Source organism: Lipophrys pholis (genome assembly GCF_963383615.2).
Source record: "Lipophrys pholis genome assembly, chromosome: 4".
In the NCBI taxonomy this organism is placed as follows: Eukaryota; Metazoa; Chordata; class Actinopteri; order Blenniiformes; family Blenniidae; genus Lipophrys; species Lipophrys pholis.
This window is the reverse complement of record NC_137637.1, coordinates 18,419,239-18,440,200: the sequence shown is the minus strand read 5'-3', so window position 1 is coordinate 18,440,200 and position 20,962 is coordinate 18,419,239. Positions and strand designations below refer to the sequence as shown.

The window sequence follows — 20,962 nt, the reverse complement described above, 5'->3', positions numbered from 1 at the left end:
TAAAAAAGAAAAGAATGGCAGCCTTCATTTTATCACTTTTGGGGGGGGCAACTCGAAGTTTAACTCTTGGTGCTCTTCTTCCCCTTGTTCTCCAGATTTGCTCCTTTCTCTCATAAACATTGTGGACATGATGATTATGACGCAGTGTTGACTGTTCAAATATAGCGTTAATTTACTCTGCAGTGTGTGTGTGTGTGTGTGTGTGTGTGTGTGTGTGTGTGTGTGTGTGTGTGTGTGTGTGTGTGTGTGTGTGTGTGTGTGTGTGTGTGTGTGTGTGTGTGTGTGTGTGTGTGTGTGTGTGTGTGTCAGCCGGTAGAGGGCAACAGAACGAGAGCGGCTCGAGCCCTCCTGCAGCACGGACCAATCAGCTGGCACAACACTGAGGAGGTGGGCGGGACCGAACCGGGCCAAACGCAAACATGGCGGCTTCCTTGGATGATGATTTTGAGTCTAATAACCAGGACTACTACTCTCTGCTCAACGTCAGGAAAGAGGTACGGGTGTTTCCGTGTTTTGCACACACGTCCGACGACTGCGGAGCCCTTACCGTGACCTTGAAGCCAGATTGTCATTGAGTAAGAGGCGCGCGGTGGATGTATCGTCCTCCGGTTGGATAACGCTCCTCTCTGTCTGCTCCATCACGGGACTGGATGGAGACCACAGGATGCTTTAGAAGAATGCACGACCAAGCAGACTGACTATACACGAATGTGTCCGCATATATGAAGGTTTAATACCGCTGCATCAGTGGGCATCCTCTCAGATCTCTTAAGATGTGACTTGGAGTGTCATTTGACAGCATCAGATAGGGTCTGAAGTACCAGGCTGCATCGCCTGATAAAAGTACATCGCTGCTCTTTAAATTTAAATCAAGAAGCCTTGATGTAAGAGCAGTGTCAGCTCTTGAAAGTGAATCTTCTACTATGGGCTCTTTAGCTGATCCCAGCAGGGTACAAAACCCCCATATGTATCCCACAGCCACTTTAGAGTCATCAATGTAACTCAAATGTCTTTAGGACTTTGGGAGGACACTGGAATACCCTGAGAAAACCAACATGCATACACACAGGGAGAGAAAATGCAAACCCCACACAGAAATTCCACTGTACTGAGACTTAAAGAGGGGATATTTTCAATTTGACACAAGAATGCTTTCTTAAAGGATTATCTTTTTGTTTGTTTGTTTATGTTTACGTTTACAGCTGAATCAGGATTTAGGATTGCTATTGTTCTCCACAGCTCTGTTCAGCGTAAACACGTGTTCCCTCCTCCCGCAGGCTACAATAGAAGAGTTAAAGGTGTCTTATCGGAGGCTGTGTATGCTCTACCATCCTGACAAACATCGAGATCCAGAGCTGAAACAACAAGCCGAGCAACTCTTCAACCAGGTCCACCAGGCTTATGAGGGTGAGGATCAATAAATCAATTTCAAGCAGTATTTGTGAAGCCCCTTTTAGTAAAAGTCGGTGTTGTAGAGATATTTGACAAGAGGACAAAACAAGTAAGAACCCAAAAATTTTTAAAAAGAAACATTAAAGCATTTTATAAAAGATGAACTAAAACTGACTGTCTTAATTAACTGTAATACAATCTTAAGGACAATAGCTTTAAGAAATATAGAACATATAGAATAAGATGTATTAATAAAAGTAATAACAAGGCAAAACTTGCAAAAAAAAACCAACAGCCGATAAAACTGAATTTATAACACAGTACAGAGATTTCAATAATTTAGTTGAACTTGAAATGGTTTAAAACCGAGGTCTTTTCATTTGAAGAAAACTCTCTGCTGTTGGCGCCCTCTTAAATTCATTACGTAAGTAGTAGTTTTTCCAAAAAACAGGAAAAGAATACTTACCCAACCATAGAATATATGACATTAAAAAAAAAAAGAAAAATAAAGACACGTTTTTGTTTTTTAGCCCTAATAAAATAACTCACACTCTTGACATAAGCTGTTATTTTGTGGGGATACAACAACATACTGTATATATATAAATAGACTGACCGAACTTTGATAAATTGTGTTTCCATGCACCGTGCCTTCATGCTCTGCAAACTCAAAATGACAAAATCTGAAATACACAAGAAAAGTGTGATTAATCAAGCTCAATTCATAAAGCCTGCGTGATTTGCTATTTTGATTGACAGCCCTAATTATTTCAAACTTGGTGGCCACAGCGGAGAAGTGAGAAGCAGAAAAAGTGCAAAAACCATGGAACAGTGACCAAGAACAACTAATTTAACAAAGTGCTCTGCTTGTGAAACACTGTAACTGATGGGGGGGGGGGGGGGGGGGGGGGGGACTAAACACACAATCACAAAAGACATTAACACACCATATACATAACATATTAGAATTTATGCAAATCATATAGTTATGCTCTACTACAATATTGCTTATTGCATGTTCTCCGAATATTGTGCAGCCCTACGACGAGTACTAAAAAATACCGCTTACTTATATTGATGGGGAGTGTCTGTGTTTTGTTACCTCCATACCTGATGAAAAACCTACCAAACACAATGTATGGGCATGCTCTGAAGTACTTTCCCTCCTTCCCCTTCAGTGCTGAGTGATGCTCACACCAGAGCCATCTATGACATCTTTGGAAAGAAAGGGCTGGAGGTGGAAGGCTGGGAGGTATTTTCTTCTCACCGAGTCTTTGACTCTACTCGTCTGTTATTTGAGTGAACGTGCTGTTCCGCTGTATGTCTTCATCACCGTCTCACTCTTCTTTATCTCGACAAATTGCAGATAGTGGAAAGGAAGAGGACACCGGCAGAAATCCGAGAGGAGTACGACCGGCTGCAGAGAGAGCGAGAGGAGAGGAGGCTGCAGCAGAGAACGAACCCCAAGGTTTACTCACGCTCTCCCGTGTTAATTCTTTATCAGTTACTTTCACCACTTTTTTTTTTTTTTTTTCCTTGTACCGGCTGCCAGTTTTAAGCAGATGTTATTAAGCACGTCGGGTAGCACTGCTCTGTTTTGACTGTGGATGCTTTTTACTTTGATTTCATTATGTGACTCACCCTTTTCCTTTTTTCAAAATTAATTCTGTCAATCTTGCGCCTTTTTTTTTTTCTTTTTTTTTTTTTCACCTCCTCTTTATTCAGGGCACCATCAGCGTCGGTGTGGATGCAACGGACCTGTTCGACCGCTATGATGAGGACTTTGAAGAGATGCCAGGAGGAGGCTTTCCACATATTGAAATCAACAAGATGCATATTTCTCAGTCTATAGAGGTACAGAAAAACACATTTGCTCAGCACTTGCTGTCCACCCACATGTTAACCTGAGCCTGGCTTTTCTTTTGGTGTTCTGTGATATCATTTTGCTGTCGTTCTTCAGGCTCCTCTGACAAACACTGACACAGCGGTGCTGTCTGGGTCACTATCTACGCACAATGGGAATGGAGGGGGCAACATCAACATGACCATACGCAAAGTTTTGTCGGCGAAGGGCTGGGGAGAGGTAAAATGCGCAGACACACACAGGGAGTGGCGGCTGTGTTAAAGATGCAGGCTGATGGTTTAAGTTTTCTGTGTTTGACCTTCTGCAGTCTCCTCTATCTCAGTGGGTTTGATTCATCTCTGCAGGTGGAGGTTGGCGCGGGAGACATACTGGGACCGCTCATAGGGTTTAAGGTGTTTCGTAATCTCACGCAGCGGTGGTGAGACCCCATTTATTTTGTATAGACTCCAGAATATTTTGTGTCGACCTGTACGCAAGACTCTCTTTCTCCTTCACAACCCCTGTCTGTGCAGTTTCTTGACAGCACAGTGCGGTTTGCAGTTCTCTCCTCGAGGCCCCAGGCCGAGTTGCTCTCTGATGACGGCGCGTCACCTGGATCAGAACACCATGGGTTATCTGCAGTGGAGGTGGGGGCCCAACAGTGCCATGACTACCAGCCTGGTCCGGGACACGAAGAGCAGCCACTTCACTCTGGCTCTGCAGGTACACGCCAGCATAATACGCAAGGGAACAAAGTCGGATTGCCGACAGAGCCGCAGTATGTCATAAATATATATCATTCAATTTGTCTTTGTTATCGTGACCTTTATGGCTTTTCAAAACCTCCTTTTCAGCTGGGTGTGCCTCACTCCTACCTGATGATGAGTTACCAGTACAAGTTCCAGGATGAAGACCAGACCAAAGTTAAAGGTTCCGTCAAGTACGTGTGCCTCAACATTTGCTGGTTAAAACAATGCAGGAAAATTCTTCGGGAAATATCAGTTAAAAAAACTGGTTTGGTCATTTGCTGATAGAATTGGGCATCATACATTAAAGAGTAACTCAATACACACAGAATCTTTTGGATCGACATCCAGTGTTATAACTTCAGGGATTGTCTGTATGCCCTGGCTTTACTGTATTATTTGATTATGTTTGTAACTTTTGAAATTAGAATGATAGGAGTTTTTACATGTTTCCCCGCCCCCATGTTTTCTATATTTTCCATACTTAAAAATGTAAAACAATACCAGGACCTAAACGTCTTTAAAATCACATTAACAGCATTAAAAATTGTGACAGGGTTTCTACTTTAGCTTTCCCAGACAATACAACAAAACAGGTGTAGTCGCATAGAAAGCTGCAAAATATTCAAACAATCTAGGTATTTATAGGAGGAGAAACAGAAGAAAGAAATCTATTTACAATGAAGTTCTGACAGTGCTTCTGTCACTGCAGCACAATAATCATACATACACACACACACACACACACACTGACTGACTGACTGACATGAAGGCTGTTTAAATACCCCTACCGAATCAACCTAGATTTCTTTCTCATCACCTGACTCTGTCACATGACTGCTGCATCATCTCAAAGCAACCATTGACCTGGTGATTGGACTCCAGTGTGGTCCAGGAAGCCCAGAAACACAGAGGGAACCACAACACTGATCCTGACACCACTTTCAGTCACATTTGTGGATATTTGGATTCAAACCAAGTCAAACTTGCAGTTTTTAACCCCTCCGACACCACTGCCTCCCAAAACGCAACATAAACTAAAATATAAAAACCACAATATGAAAATTAAATGTCTTGAAATATGTATGTCGTATAAAAAAGCCATTTGACGCTATTCTAAGTTTTTGCTGCTTACTTTTAGTCTGCCTCACTAACGGAAGCAGCGTGTTATCCCCTTCTGTTGTGCGTTCCATTTCTCTCAGTGGTCTCTACTCACTTTTTGTGTTGGTCTCGCTACAGGACGGGCTGGTTCGGCACTGTGGTGGAATATGGAGCGGAGAGGAAGATCAGCCGACACAGTGTCCTGTCAGCCACTGTCAGCATCGGTGTCCCACAGGGGGTCACGCTCAAGATCAAGTACCAGCCCCGGCGCCAAATATGATCTCACTGTTATGCGTGTACTTGTCTCACAGCCTAATCTAAGGTGATTCTCTACATTTGGGCGGTTCGCTTGTGTTTTCCGCAGGCTGGCGCGTGCAAGTCAGACGTACCTGTTTCCAATCCACCTGACGGATCAGCTGCTGCCCAGTGCCGTCTTCTATGCCACTGCAGGACCCCTGCTGGTCTACATGGCTGTGCACAGACTCGTCATCATCCCATATACACAAGCGCAGAAAGAGCAGTGAGTATTTCTTTCTCTGCCCCTTTAGTGGAAAACTTCCCACTGGGGTCATGAAGAATTCACTATTATTCTGACAGAATTTTCTTTACCATTCACTTCCAATTATTCTTTTTTTTTTTTTTTACTTGTCATATACTTAACATGTGTAAACTTAAAAACCTATTGGATGACAAAACTTTATTAATCTGATGAAGGCAGCTCTCCGCCGAAAAAGCACAGTCTTTTCAGTTGTGGGTGTCATTAATACGAGAGAGGTTTCTTCCACGCTTGCACTGTCATCAGAGAGAGTCTCCACAGTGAATCCCAGTGGGTGATCATAGATGTCTGCTTTGTGTTTGTCAGGGATCTCGAGTTGCAGAGGAAAAGCTCTGCCACAGACATTGCCAAGAAGAAGCAGGAGGCAGAGTCTGCTGTGAGTATTCACACACAGGAAACACTCATTGTGTGTGTGTGTGTACGGGGGATAATTGATCATTGTGTCTGAGTTCAGCTCTTCTCATTATGAACTCGTGAGTGAATCCTGTCTGGAAATCTCTCCCCCATCCTCTTTTGCTGTTCTCCTCCTCCTCCTCCTCCTCCTCCTCCCTCCTCCTCCTCCTCCTCTCTCCCTTGGCTCCTCTGCAGGTTCTGCTGATGCAGGAGTCTGTGAGGAGAATCATAGAAGCAGAAGAATCCAAGATGGGTGAGGACACACACACACACACACACACACACACACCCACACACACACACACGATGTAAAACTAAAACAATTTTTCAGTTTTAAACAGTCCAAACTTGGCGAGAATCAAAATTTGGCTACTTTTGTTCATATTTCTGTCAGCATTACAGAATATACTCGTGGCTTCTACCTGTTAGATTCTACATGAACATGTTCAAGATCATATGAAGAGTTTGTTCCTGGATGAGTTCACAGCAGCTTCTGATGCTCTGCTGAAAGAAAATGTCTGATAACGACTTAATGGGTGGCCAGAGAGAATTACATGGGTGATAAAGGAGAAGAAATCCTGGGGTCAGAGAGATGCCGCCTCCCTTCGTTATATTTCTCTTTAATTTTCAAAATGCTGATCAACAAAAAAAGGTTTAGGGTGAAAACTAAGATTTTCTTTTCTTAAACTGAATTATTGTTATTGAGCGTAATTACAAATTAATCAGAGGCTTTAGTAATAAGCTAGCACAGTTGCAACAGTTTGAATATCAAGACTTAGCAGGTAATTCAGTAAAAGCATCTAACTATCATGAAACGAGTTCGGCTTTTTATTGCCTATGGATCCCAATTACCATTAACCATCCAATCTTATAACATGAAAATCATTAGGAAGTCTGGCATTCAACCAAAAACCACTACTTGGTATGAGACACATTATGTGCAGCGTATTGTATGATGGCTTGAAGAGTGCAATGTGGTGGTCTCGGTGACGAAGGGCTTGGAAAGTGGAAAAAAACCTCTAAGACTAAAAAGAATCTAATACTTGCTTTTAGACCTTAGTTTCAAAGTGTTTACAAAGGTATGGGAAGAGTTTGAAGGTCAGTCATTCTGGTTGAACTCCTCTGTAAAGAAAATTATTGATTAAGTTAAGATTTTGATGTTCCGGGTCTGGAAATGTTTTAAAAGTATTTGAATTGTACTTCACAGGACATGCAGTTTATTGCAGGACAAAACCAAAAGTGTCCATTTTCCTTCAGCTTCCAATTAATAATTTTACCATGTTTATTGTATTTTACATTATTATACTGGGTAGATGTTTGTAGGTATATGTTTAAGTAAAAAAAGATGCATATGACTAATAATCTGATGTTTCTCATTGTCTTTTGCTTCATTAGTGGTGCTACTTTTTAATCATCTTGAAAACATTTTGACAATAAATGAATATTAACATTTTGTAAATATGACACAGCCACATTGATGTTTCTTTGAAAGAGCTGTAATTAACCGACTGATTAACTGAGTGCTGTGTTTTATTTATTTATTTGATCATATTTTGCAAATTAATCTCCTTTGCATGTTTGAAGTTATTAGAAAAAAAAAAGTGTTTGTTGGAACACCCGACCGACTAGTTCAAAGAGCTAATCTGTCAGGCTCAAGCGCAAGGAATCAGTCAAGATGGAGTTCAAATAATAACAGATTTGGAGTTTTGTACTTTAAAAAAAAAACCATAGATTTGTCAATGTGATGACCTCTACTCAACTATTTTGCTTATCACTGTGTAACTATGACAGTGCGAGGAGCGAAGGGAGCCAGTCACTCAGCAGGCACACTGTGGGCTCTATGAGCCGTGTCCTCCACCAGCAAGATTCAAAACACAAGGTTAAACGATGACAAAGAAACCGTTTAGAGTCTATTGCCAATTTATAATCTTCACCTAACATGAAAACACCCAACACGCCGTGTATTACAATCTAGGTCTGATCATCTTGAATGCCTGGTACGGGAAGTTTGTGTCCGACACCAGCCAGAAGCAGGAAAAAGCCAAGGTCATCGACGTGACTGTGCCTCTGCAGTGCCTGGTCAAAGACTCCAAACTCATCCTCACGGAGGCTTCTAAGGTGTGTGTACTTAGATGATAGAGTGCACTCCAGCATTTGACTGCATACACACACACGCGCACACACACATACTCACAAACCTGATTAATTTCTCTGTGTGCAGGCGGGCTTGCCGGGCTTCTACGACCCCTGTGTAGGAGAGGAGAAGAGTCTAAAATTACTGTACCAGTTCAGAGGTGTTATGCATCAAGTCATCTCTGCAGACTTGGAGCCGCTACGGATACCCAAGCAATGTTAGTATGCAGCCACTTTACCCACTAGCTATGTAGCTGCACACTAATTACCACATTACTAAAGTTCACAGCATGTGATTGTATCCTCATTCAAATTGAATATATATATATATATATATATATATATTTTTTTTTTTTTGTCTTGTCAGCTCACAGACTTGAGTCGGAGTCCTAGAAGCTCGCCGCTGTCGGCGCACCAGAAGGCAAACGCAGATAAAAGAGACGTTGCGTGAGCGGGAGGACCCCAGGATGGAGTGAACACATCCAAAAAAAAAAAAAAAAAAAAAAAGCTTGTTCCTCTCCTCTGGCCCTCTCCTGTCATGGTATTAGTGAATCTGTTTATCAAGTTCCTCCACTCCTTCCTTTCCTGTAGGGCATTTCCCCGGGTCCGGCAGAATACCGGAGTCAGCTCTGAGTTTCTCCAAGGTGTTCCCCTTTGTGTCCTTGGTTGGCTCCACCTGACGGAGCTGCTCAGATATCAGCCTGCCGTAGGAGATCGGACACAGAGCACAGCGTCATACATGCCCGGGCCTGACCGTGACTATCAGTGCAGGCGGTTTAATGATTTTTCACAAAGTAATGAGCTGAGAGTATGCGGTTAAATTTAAACCTGTTTCTTGACGTCTACTGTGTCAACGTGTATCGAAAGGATCAATAACCTTTACCCCTCATCTTCACCCCGTATGTGTGTCACCCAGATGGCTTTTGACTCTGATAACTGCATAGTCATTGCAAAGTTATTATGCACAACCACATCTCAGTAATACCAGGGCGAGCCGGGATTGAGAAATGACTGATCTCGTGTTTTAGTTTCCGTGTCAAATTGTCTTACACGTACGTTTTATTCATGTAGGTTATGTTATGTCTGCTGCTCGGTGCAGTACCCGTCAGATTTTGTGACCCGGTGCTCAAAACTTACATCTGTGAAGGGGCGGGGAGGCGCAAGTTGCACTTTGATAGGAGAGATACAACCAAGGAGAAATTGCTTTGAATTGCCCGTATAGATTTTTAATATTTCATCCTAGGCCACAATTCGAAGGCAGAAATTCAGCTTAGATTTGATTTGCGTCCGTGCTTATTGATTATGTCTGCACAGTTCGAGTCAAAACAGAGTTTTTTTAAAGTGATTTTTAATGCTGTGAAGGTTATGGTTTGTGCGCTGCTGACATGGATCTGGCTCATTGCCGGCAACAACAGTAAGTACGCGTATAGATTTAAAGCATTTTGTGGGGGGGGGGGGGAGAAAAATGATACGAATGATTATTTGTGTGGTTTCGAGGGCGAAGGCACAGATCAGCACTTTGCCTCATGTAGACTGTTTGCTGTTGAAGCAGGTTTGGGCCTAAATACATCCAATATTCTTAATTATCACGGCACATTTAGACCTTATTCATACTTTGCATTAAGAAGTGAACTGGATGACTGGATAGTGCTAGATTACAAGGAAATATTGATGTGAATGCAGTGAGCATAAGCGTGAGCTTGTGTTCCTGATCCACATACTAATACTGAACTATCTACTCTTGACCTGTAAATAAGGTCAACCCACAGTCATCCATTCACTCTCACACACAGATGATTACAGCTGCCGTCCAAGATGCTCGACCTTCATTCGGTGCAATCTGGGATTCAGTGTCCCGCCCACTGGCACTTTGACATATGATAAGGGAAAGATCATGTGAGTGGCAGAAGTGGTTTAATAAGTAAAGAGAAAAATGACATGCATATTAACAGTTTGGATTGTTTTCAGAAAGCGACCAGATCTCAGTCAGATCTTCGTGTGGAAATGTAACACAGAGAAATAATGGACTCCAGTTGATTCATTTTTCAGATCCAACTCTGAGTTGCATTTAAATACCATGTGTAAATGTCATTTACTCCAAATTTACTGTTGCCGTTTCCGTTTTGCTTCACAAACCTGTCCTGTGCCGTATCTATTTCAATTCAATGCCGTCCTCTATCCACCTAATTTCATTATTACAAACCCCCAAACATGTTGATTTAAAATGCCATGCCGCCTCTTGTATGTGGTTAATCCACCTTAGGAGCCAAAACACTCTTACACACAGTGGGACTTTCATTGTTGTCTTTGAGATGATCATTCATGCTGTTACCTCATCAGATGAAGTTGACGGCGTGAATGTTAATGTCCTTCGATACAGGTGACTGCTGATGAACGGGTTTCAAAGTTTTATCATATCAACTGTGCAATACAGCGCCCACTTAATAGTTTGAACTCATTACCGTAATATATTCATTGTGCCAGTAGTTGTAATGGGAGAGAGACTGATGCTGTAACTGTAAAAACCTAATTAGTTATACCCTAATTTGTTAAGGGGAAAAAACGTTTCAACACTATTATTACAACTAATGTAGGCTTCAAACTGGATTTATATTGTTTATGAAAGTAATATTTTGCACAAGATGTACATTACCGAGGACACTGGTCTTCATCAAAGTGGTGCTGAAGCCTTTGAACTGTAGCGATACACTTTCACTCAACAGCAGACTAACTCAAGCAACTTTAAACTGTCTTTCAATTTCAGATTTTCTTTATTACTGTGATTAGCCTGCACGAGCAGAGGAGGAAGATTGACTTAAAAATGAAATTCACATAGGTGATGATACTTTGGTCTTAAAATTGGAAAGTCAGTCTGTTAGTCTGCAGCAGCCATATTGCACTAAATGCATTTAATGTCTGTCTTATTGTTATGTTAAGCGTGTTGACAGATCTCTTGATCCGCTCTGCTTTAGTGCCACCATGAGGCCAGCAGAGGAACTGCTCCCTGCTGTCATTTTCCAACCCCTCATTGAAATGTGACTCATATTATCATTTATATGTTAAGTATGATTGAGGAGCCATTGTCCTTCCCTGTAAAGACATTAAACATACAAAACATTAGACAATAAGTGTGGGCCTTTGATTTCAAGATGACTCAGACAGAGCCACTAATGTTGCTTTTAAGACCAAACTCGATTATTGAGTGGAGGTTTCCTGAAACATTACATTCTCTAAAGCACAATACATGAGCGGTGGTTATAACCTTTGGACTCTAATGTTAAATAATTTCCCATTGAAGTGAGAATAGACACACAGTGCATCCAGAAGGTATTCCCAGAATTTCACTTATTAAATTTTTTTTTTATAATTTTGTTATATTACAGCCTTAATCCAAAACCGATTTAAATATGTTTATCCACAAAATGCCCCATAATAACAACATGTAAAAACTTTTTGGAAATGTTTGTAAATCTACTAGAAATGGAAAAAACAAAACCAAAACAGCAATTGCATACACATGTACATCTCACAGACTTCGCCCAACACTTTGTTGATGCACCTTTGGGAGAAATTGAAGCTTGGCACACCTCTCTTTGGGCAGTTTGATGCATTCCTCTTCGCAGCACCACTCAGACTCCATCAGGTTGGATGGGAAGCGTCGTTCCACAGCCATTTTCAGATCTCTCCAGGGATGTTCAATCGCATTTAATCGGCTCTGGCTGAGCCACTCAAGGACATTCCCAGATCTGCCCTAAAGCGACTCCTTTCATATCTTGGCTGTGCGCTTTGGGTCGTTGTTCTGCTGAAAGATGAACCTCCGTCCCAGTCTGAGGTCAAGAGCGCTCAGGAGCGGGATGTCTCTGTAGATTGCTGCATTCATCTTTCAATCTATCTTTATCAATCTACCTGACTCGTCTCCCAGTTCCTGTGGCTGAAAAACATCCCTACAGCATGATGCTGCCACCACCTTGCTTCACTGCATGGATGGTATTGGCCAAGTGAGGAGCAGTGCTTGTATTCTCCAAACATGGTGCCATGGTGCATTCACACCAAAAAGTTCAGTCTTTGTCTCTTCGGGCCAGAGAATTTTGTTTCTCAGGGTCTGAGAGTTCCTCAGGTGCATTTTGTCAAACTCCAGGCGGGCTGCCCTGTGCCTGTCTCTAAGGAATGGCTTCCATCTGGCCTGTAGAGACATCTCATGGACCTTTCTGCAGCACTACAGGAGCTCAATTATGAGCTGCATGGACAACGCTGTTAATCCTTATTTACATCTGGTTTTTTTCCCCCACAATAAATTTGCTTAATAATGCTTTTCCCACATTGTCATTATTGGGAGTTGTGTGTAGAATTTTTAAGGAAAATATTAATTTAATCCATTTAGAATAAGGCTGTAACGTAACTCGGGGGGAGGGGTAAGGATGAAATCACAGTGACCTTCGGCCATCGAAATCCAATTCGGCCATCTTATCAGCCAATCACATGACAGAAGCAAAATGCATTTACACTTGTAGATTTGGTGAGGGAGACAGATCAATGTTGAAACCAAGCAAGAGGACGAAAGACAAAGTGTCGACTCCACATTGTTCAGTGAGGATAAGGGGATCCTGTCACAGTCTTACAGTGTTATACAGCTTCACACAGGTTAAGACAGGCACAAGTAGTGGTCCGCATGCTAGAATGTGCTTAACAACAGCTACTATAGACTGCTGCGCTCTGTTGTTTAGGGGTTTCCTATGGTCTACGAGTTAGGAAACATTGACCACTAGAGGGGTGATAGATTTGGTCCACACTGGAACAAACTCACCCCTCCCATCAATAATGCATAGATCCATGAAGCAGATGAACGAAAGCGAGAAACATTACACTGGACACCACTTCTATCAGCTTAGAAGAGTAAGTTTGCATGAAGTTGGCTATAGTTGCATCATAACAGACGTGGCTGCAAATGGCTGCTGTTCGTTAAAGCTTTCATTCAGAAGGTGGAGTGGGAATGTCTCCTATATACACAGATTAGGCTGCAGCAGCTGGTGATATAATGATGTGATGATGTTAAAAAATACAGCACCTTTTTAATACTCTGTTTTACCAACTGAGCACCAATTAAACGCCGCAGGGTAAGTGAATTATGGTTGCTGAACATCTCCAGTGTACAAGTCCTCCAATGGCTCCTTGCAGGAAGATAACATCCCATTTATCGATAGGGTTCACCCAGCAGAAATAGCCTTCACAATCACCAGATCAGTCCAATGAAATACCGTTTTGACGTGGTGTGACGGGAGATCTGTATCATCCAAATGTAACAGACACGTCTGCAGAAGCTGTGTGATTAATAATAATGACCCTTGTTGAGTTTAGTTCATGAAAGACACAGCTCAACGCAAAAGATCCAAACCAGCGCTAATTTGTCCCTGATGCTGTCTCTGTTGACTCTAACAGCAACCATGAACTTTTTAAAACAGAGGGCTGCTTTAAAAATACCAAGCTGCTTACAAATACACTGAACAATAATACAGGTTCTTGCTGTGTAGTTTGCACTGATCACTCCTTTTAGGACATGTCCTGCTAGACAAGAGACCGTCGGACTACCAGACAAAGCTCACAAAGATGTACCGATTCTGTGGTAAAAGTACCAATTCATGTTTTTTTTTTTGTTTTTTTTAATAAAGTACATTGTAAAATAACACATGTAAAGCGAGTTATGTGTGTCTCAGCTGCTATTTTGTTTTTTTACCAAAGATGATCTGAGATCTGAATGATTGATTTGAAACTAATTTTACACTTGGCGCCTTTCATGATGCAACCTGATCAAAGTGTAGTAAAAATTTGTTTTTAATGCATAAAAACACAATTATCATTAATGCTTAATTATGGTTAAAACAAGCACATTTTGTCACTGCTTCAGCAGCCTCAAATCACAGAACACCAGGGGTCTTTATTACAAATATATACAATATAGATACCGTTTAAAAATATATTTATTGTTAAACTCCAAACAGTAGAAGCAGAGTTATTGATTCCAGCTCAAATCTTTGAAACAGGAAGTCTTGGCATCAAACCATCATTAATGCAACCAGATCACCCTTAAATTTGTATTCTTCCACCGTGATAATCAGCTGACATTATCTACTCACTGTTTTGAAAGTCACACTGAGAACCTTTAAATGTAAGGAGTAGCAGTCCTTTAGAAAATCCACACCCAAGTACAGACACCTGAAAAATGGACTTGAATTTACTTGCTTGGCACCTAACAGGTGTTTGGTAGCATTGAACATTAAAGAACAATCCTGGGAGCGATGCCTCTGAAAGTGCCTGGACATGCAATGAAAGCACAAATCCAACAGGTTAAAATGCTAATTCTTTATTTACAATAGTATACAATAGTTTCACAGAAACAGTTTGCACAACAGTACAGACAATGCTTTCTCAGTCAGGGGATAAGACAACCCAGGATCAGAATAAACAAGCTGTATCAACAATGAGCATTGTTAACATCAATTACACTCATATCTTTAAGACACAGACAAATGTTAAGAATTTGTGCCTGAAAATGTCTCTGCGTTGCCTTCAAGACAATACACGTCCTGAGAACCGAACGAAACGTCTTACAAAAATCAAAACGTCACAACCTTGGTGATTGCTGGGTACCGACCAGTCGACCAACATTTGTAGAGTCCAGGAGGCGAGTGCACACACACACGAGCTGAACTGCCTTGAGGTTTTGTGTTCTTTACAAACCACACATTCAGTGTGTGTGTGTGTGTGTGTGTGTGTGTGTTCGTGTGTTGATCTTCCATCAAGTCTTTGATTCGGCATTGTAAAAACACCATCCCGGACTGCGATCTGAGGGCTCGTGTCTGAAATGTCCCTCTACAGTATGGCTTTTATAAGAACGCAAAACAACCTGTCGTCCACACAGAAAAGCCCAGCAGCTGATGGCACAAGAACAACAAAGCTTAAAATCTCTCATACAAACTGGAGCAAGTTTGAAGGGAAAGAAATGTATGGGGGGGGGGGGCGGAGGAAACAAACCTGAAAAGTTTCCCAATAAATCTGCTTCATGTAGAACTGAAAACTGCAGTGAAAATGTCAGTAAGAGGTGATAGATGGGCCGAGATCTTTTCCACTGATCTGAGGCAAATAAAACAAACCGACCCCGCCCATGGTGCTTTGCAGGTATCCATTTCTCCATTTGACAAAAGACCTAAAACCACAGATCTTAGCTGGAACAACTCATAGCAGCACATGCATCGCCGACACCCTACTGCAAACACAACAAAACACACTCGCATGCATAAATTCAACTGGACTCTTGGGGGGGGGGGGGGGGGGGGGAGAAAGTAATATATTTCCGTTGACACTTCAACAGGACGGCCACAGATCTTCCCTTATATAACTAGATTTGTCTCTGTTGTCTTTGTTCATGAACATTAAACAGCTAATGGAGAGGTTTGAGAGATACAAAATACTCCTGAATAAAATCACTGCTGAGCTGTAGAGAACATTCTGACCAGAGGCAACAGGAAACACCTCGACTGGAAACACTTTGTTGATTATCTGGCTTTTAAAACTATTGAAAAATTCCTTTAAGCAAAATACATGGAGTAAGAACACGGTTTAAGTTCAATGTGAAACAGAGCGCAACTGCTCTGTCGTATGGCAGAGTAAAAAAGAAAATCTTCATTTGAATGAACAGCTGAGGCTGGAAGACAGCTCATGAAGTAGACGGGCGAGAACAAGTGCTTAGCTTAGTTGTACAAACTTAAGAGCCTCTATGATATTCCGTCACGATATCTTAAAAAAAACCACCAACAGACAGATGAAGCAGATGCAGACTCTAGTTTCTTAACCTACACCTTTGTTCTAACCGATTACACCTCAGCATAATGCTATAGCACCGTCTGAAGCGATCAACAAGGCCTAACTTGTTTTCTTTCTAATTATGTAACAATAATACAGAAACCCAATTCCAGTTGAATCAGAAAGACGTATCTGTCGCTGTGATACAAAAGGTCACATGGATTTTATATGTAAAAAAAAACAAAAAAAAAAAAAACAAACGAGAGAAAGTGCAAACCATCTTTGTCTACAAATATTTCCCAGCATGCACCAGTGGGTGGCAGTTGTGAGGACACTCTCTATATGGCAGTTCAAACGGTTCCAGTGTTCATGAGACACCAAGTCCCAACAGTAGCGGTTTGCTGCTTTGCTCAAGTCATCTACAGACAGACATCCATTCAGTGATTGCCGTACGCACAGAGTCTGTAGGAAGCAGAAACAAACCGTAGGAAATCTAAAATAGCACTCAAGACTGTTCGTTGGCTGGGATAAGGGCTTGGGAGAGGTCCAAAATGTTTTTTTTTGTTGTTGTAGAAAACTAGTTCATGGCTGACTGTGAAGCACAGACACTGAGCGACGCGAGTCCTGAATCTGAGGAACGGGGAAGTCTGGGAGGTGGGCAGAGGCAGAGTTGTGGGTAAGGGGTAAGAGGTGGGGGGGGGGGGGGGGGGGGGGGGGGGGGGGGGTTAGTCCAGCAGATGTTTACGCGGGCCCACACGGGAGCGGTGTGAACGGCGGGCGTCCGGGGGCCCGTGTGATTCTCGGCAGCTTTGGCACACATATGTCTCTGGCACGTGGCTTTTGCGGATCTTCGCACAGGACAGGTGGATCCAGGTGTTGCAGCGGTTACATTCAATCATGGCGCGTCCTGCGAAGGGCTTCATGCAGAAACATGTCACCAGGTCCCATGAATCATCGTCTGAGAAAGACAAAGGAGGACAAGAGATGTTTTACTACAATGAGCACTGCTGCCGATATTACTACAATATGCTTCAGCTGTTCCCAGGAACAGAGAAGAGCTTCATTAACCAGTCTCTTTACGCAATTTAAACTTAAAATAACAGATATGCACAAGCAGAAATAGTCAATCTTACAGAAAAAAATGTATCACTCTCTACATAAAACATACATAGACAGATTTCACTTCATCAACTTTTCATTTGCTTATTTTCAACAAAACTCGTCTTTCCGTAAGTTGATCAAATCAGTAAAAAGAATGTACGTGACTAAAGTGTTAAAAAATGCTGACTCCATTTCAGACAACATTCAAAATAGTCAGATAAATACCATGAATATGGCTTTTACTTTGAAAGAACTGCTTTTATGTCTCTGTGAAAGAACCTTCAGAGAGTAAAAATGTCCTCACACAATGCTGTTGCTATGCAGCACAGTGAGAACGGATACTCAGCTTCTGGGATTGAACTAAAATATCTGTTATCAATAGCAATCACAGAGAAGAGAGTGTGGGAAAACTTTTAACATGTTCGAAAATGTTAGATGAAGGCAGAAATCGAGACCAAAAATCCAGAGAATGTAAATCATCTGAATCTCCATTTTTGTGTGACCTAAACAATCCTACACTTCACTGTGTCTGTACCACTGTGGTGCTTAATGAATGAACTGTCTCTCAGGAAATTTCATCCCTTCATACCTGAATCTACCATGATGTCCTCGTCCTCTCCGGACCCGTCTTCGTCTCGGAACACCACTTGTTTGCCCTGGCGGAACACCGTCCTGTTCCCTGAAAAGCCCTCCACCTTCTGTACCTTCACCACTCCTTCCTCCAGGTCTCGGCCGTCCCAGGAGCGCCGCTCCTCTTTGGGCTCCTTCTTGCAGGGGGCCGAGCTTGGCAGGCACTGGGGGTGGAAGTTAATGCTGATATCGTCTTCAGGCTCTTCTTTGATGGTCCTGCTGAAGGGAAGTGGGCACTGCATCTCTGGGAGAGCCGAGTGGCTCTGCTGGACGCCGTCATGCTCCCTTTCCTTTCTCCTTTTCTTCCTCTTCAGCTTGTCGGCCTTCCTGTGATCGTCAGGAATCGTCCTGCCGCGGTCCTGGGGGGCCTTCGGAGGGCGTTGGGGACAGGAGGCTGGGTGTCCAGGGGTCCAGCCGTCACTGTCAGCAGTGCTGCCAGTGCTGTTGGGAGGGCTGGAGCTGCTACGCAGCGGAGACTCCTTTCACAATGAACACAAACAAAATGTCAGCCCAACATTAAAGAGTAACAGTGTGGACTGCTCAGTCCCCACAAACAACTAACTGATAATCATATTACAAATAAACGGCAGAAAAACACTTCTCATCTTCCAAGAAATCCCACTAAATACAAAGTACTTTCAGAAGACGATCTCTCATCGCTGCTGCACAGAATCTTAACAACAGCACTTTCTTTGTGAAGCTTCCAGAGGCAATGGGAATTTTAGTGGAACATGTCTGCCACCTGCTGTTTAATCTGACTTCCAGTAACAAAATGCTGCCAACACTGACCTCAATTACAAGTGCTAAAAAAAATAGATCATAATCCAACTTCAAATTATCAGAATATGCAAGTGATCGTGTAAACATCCAATCACTGTTTTCTGATTAAGAGAAATGAGATGAACACATGTAGAAAACAAAACAAACCGACTCGTCACATATTAGTGTTTGTAATTATTGCAAATTGTACTGTTATCACATCTCATGATCACCTGATCACACAACCCTAATATAAAAGATATCAAATATATATTCGAAAACTAAAATTACTTATAACTGTCATTTATGAAGCCTAAATATTGATTGCAATGAATTACATCATTCTAAGGCAATGGGTAAATCTTCAGTAAGGTAACGTAATAGTAACATAATAGTGTAAAGTATATAACAGGAACACTTCAAAATGTTGGCACAACCAAAGTAGGATTCATGGTGTTTTACTATAAAACCATAAAAAACAAAACAATCATGCTGCATCACATTGCATTCATCAAATATTTTAAAAAGGATATATTGTCCCGAGACAGCATATCGTCATTTCAAGCCGTTTCCCAGACAGAAATCGAGGTTTTTGTGGATATGTGACCCAGACATTAACATCAGAGCTAATCATCACGTTAACATGGGTGTTTCATACATACCTCTTCTTGAGGATACGGGATGTAACCCGCGTAGGCCAAGACAAAAGTGCAAAACTTGTTGAAATCCTCGACTGTCCTCCTCCTTTTATACGGAGGACTGAAGTCCTGCAGGCGTCAGATCGGAGATAAGGTTAGCAGCAGCTCAGCTACACATCATGGCGTTGACATTACCGACGTATCCACACACTCGCAGCTGGCTCGATGCCATACGATGATCAAAAGTAGAAATAAAATAAGTTGTCGACGACGACAGGAAAAGTCTCAATTGAACGCGAAGATTGATTTCCGACAGTGAAAAGTGAACCTTTCGAGCCACCGCCACCGACGAAGCCAACTTAAAAAACCATTAATGTTAGCCGAGCGGGCTAACAGCAAAACAAGTGACAAGCTAAGCGCTAACGAGGGGGGCAGTGACCGGAGAGTTGGAAGTGGCTGGTATCAGCACCGAGCCACACGATAATTCAACTAACACACAATTAAAACCAAAGACTTGTCAAAGGTGTTACGTGACATTAAAGGCCGGAGACGTGAACAGCCGGAGTTGACGTTAGCATGCTCCGCGACCATGAAGGAATGTTTTCTTTTTCGGTGAAACACGGGCGCTAGCCCGCTAGCTCTCTCTCACACGTCTTCCACGACAACCCGAGTAGCCTCGTTCACGCACTCTCACGCACAGTGACAAGTTTTCCGTGTGAAAGCTGACAGTTTCGTGGAGGCTCGCCCGGGGTGTTCAGCGAGTGCAAGTTGTTTGTTTATTTTTTGCGCCTTGCCGAAACGACATGTCAACACCAAGCTAATGCTAACGGGTTCAACGGTTGCTCCACCGTGCGGCGGTTAGTTGACGTTTGTTAGCATCGCTATAGCCAGACCCCCGACTGCAAACTATCCCCGGTGAAATAGTTGGAATAAAACACTTACCTCCGACTGAAATGCGTGCGATGTCGATGGGTTTATGTCACCCATCCTCACTCGGAGTCGCCCACCTGACGTCGAGTCGACAATCCGTCAGGCAGAAGAAACGGGTCCCCGGTAAACAGAGAGCTCGCCTCGCCTGGACTGGGATGCCTTGGACGTCCCTGCTGCTAGTAGCGTTACCAGCGCTACAACTCGTCTCGAAGCAACAGTGTTAACTCAGTTCGATGATGGCGAGATGTCATCAATGTAGTCCAGCACCCAACGATGAACCAACCGGCTTCAAGTTGCAGAAAAAAAATGCCTTCGGGTTGCGCGTGCCTTTCCACGGAGCTGTCTAACGCCTCTCGCGTTGATCCCGTTGAGTGAGTGACTGCTGGCCGTACCGGGGGAGCGGTGCTTCTCTCCTGCTGTCAGGAGCTGCCTGCCCCCCTTCTCCTCGCGCTCCAGCACTCTTCAGTAACGATGCAACAGCGAACCCTGCTGGCTGGAACTGGGAGCGTTACATACCAGTGCTCTGCAACCAGGATTCTGCAGCCAAGAGTCGGCAACCAAGAGTTTGCAACCAGGATTCTGCAAATAATAGTTGGCAACGAGGAGACTGCAACCGGGAGACTGCAACCGGGAGTCTGAAACCGGGAGTCTGCAACCAAGAGTCTGCAATCAGGAGTCTGCTACCAGGAGTCTGCAACCAAGAGTCTGCAACCAAGAGTCTGCTACCAGGAGTCTGCAATTAGGAGTCTGCTACCAGGAGTTTGCAATCAGGAGTCTGCTATACCAGGAGTTGGCAACCAGGAGTTGGCAACCAAGAGTCAGCAACGAGGAGACTGCAACCAGGAGTCTGCAACCAAGAGTCGGCAACCAGGACACTGAAACCAGGGGTCTGCAACCAGGACTCTGCAGCCTATAGGTCTGCAACCTCTGTAACCAGGAGACT

The 20,962-nt window shown here is 42.9% G+C and overlaps 2 protein-coding genes across 3 annotated transcripts; one reads left to right on the top strand and one right to left on the bottom strand.

Moving 5' to 3' along the window:
* Positions 1 to 373: 373 nt before the first annotated feature.
* On the top strand, positions 374 to 11,283 carry dnajc11b (DnaJ (Hsp40) homolog, subfamily C, member 11b; the record flags this gene model as incomplete). Of its 2 annotated transcripts, XM_080461031.1 has the most annotated exons (16): positions 374 to 494; positions 1,278 to 1,407; positions 2,571 to 2,644; positions 2,759 to 2,860; positions 3,118 to 3,246; positions 3,353 to 3,475; positions 3,601 to 3,674; positions 3,769 to 3,958; positions 4,090 to 4,175; positions 5,221 to 5,337; positions 5,447 to 5,602; positions 5,945 to 6,014; positions 6,227 to 6,284; positions 8,007 to 8,149; positions 8,253 to 8,382; positions 8,532 to 11,283. In XM_080461031.1, exons 1-16 carry the CDS (start codon positions 420 to 422, stop codon positions 8,555 to 8,557), a joined length of 1,683 nt encoding a protein of 560 aa, XP_080317157.1. In that variant the 5' UTR covers positions 374 to 419. The 2 variants fall into 2 exon arrangements, with proteins under 2 accessions (XP_080317157.1, XP_080317158.1); XM_080461032.1 differs by lacking the exon at positions 8,532 to 11,283 and having other exon boundaries at positions 8,253 to 8,387.
* A 5,247-nt stretch (positions 11,284 to 16,530) lies between these two features.
* phf13 (PHD finger protein 13) lies at positions 16,531 to 20,456 on the bottom strand. The gene is made up of 4 exons (XM_080461040.1): positions 20,032 to 20,456; positions 19,114 to 19,218; positions 17,652 to 18,171; positions 16,531 to 16,919 (listed from the first exon to the last, which is right to left on the bottom strand). The coding sequence occupies exons 1-4, from the start codon at positions 20,074 to 20,076 to the stop codon at positions 16,687 to 16,689; spliced, it is 903 nt and encodes a 300-aa protein (XP_080317166.1). The 5' UTR covers positions 20,077 to 20,456; the 3' UTR covers positions 16,531 to 16,686.
* Between the last annotated feature and the right edge of the window lie 506 nt (positions 20,457 to 20,962).

Coding starts and splice junctions, on each gene's coding strand:
- phf13 (XM_080461040.1), bottom strand. CDS start 20,076: ATGGGTGACATAAACCCATCGACATCGCACGCATTTCAGTCGGAG. Junction 18,172..19,113: donor TCCCGTATCCTCAAGAAGAG/GTATGTATGAAA, acceptor TCATTGTGAAAG/GAGTCTCCGCTGCGTAGCAG. Junction 16,920..17,651: donor GGACATCATGGTAGATTCAG/GTATGAAGGGAT, acceptor TGTCTTTCTCAG/ACGATGATTCATGGGACCTG.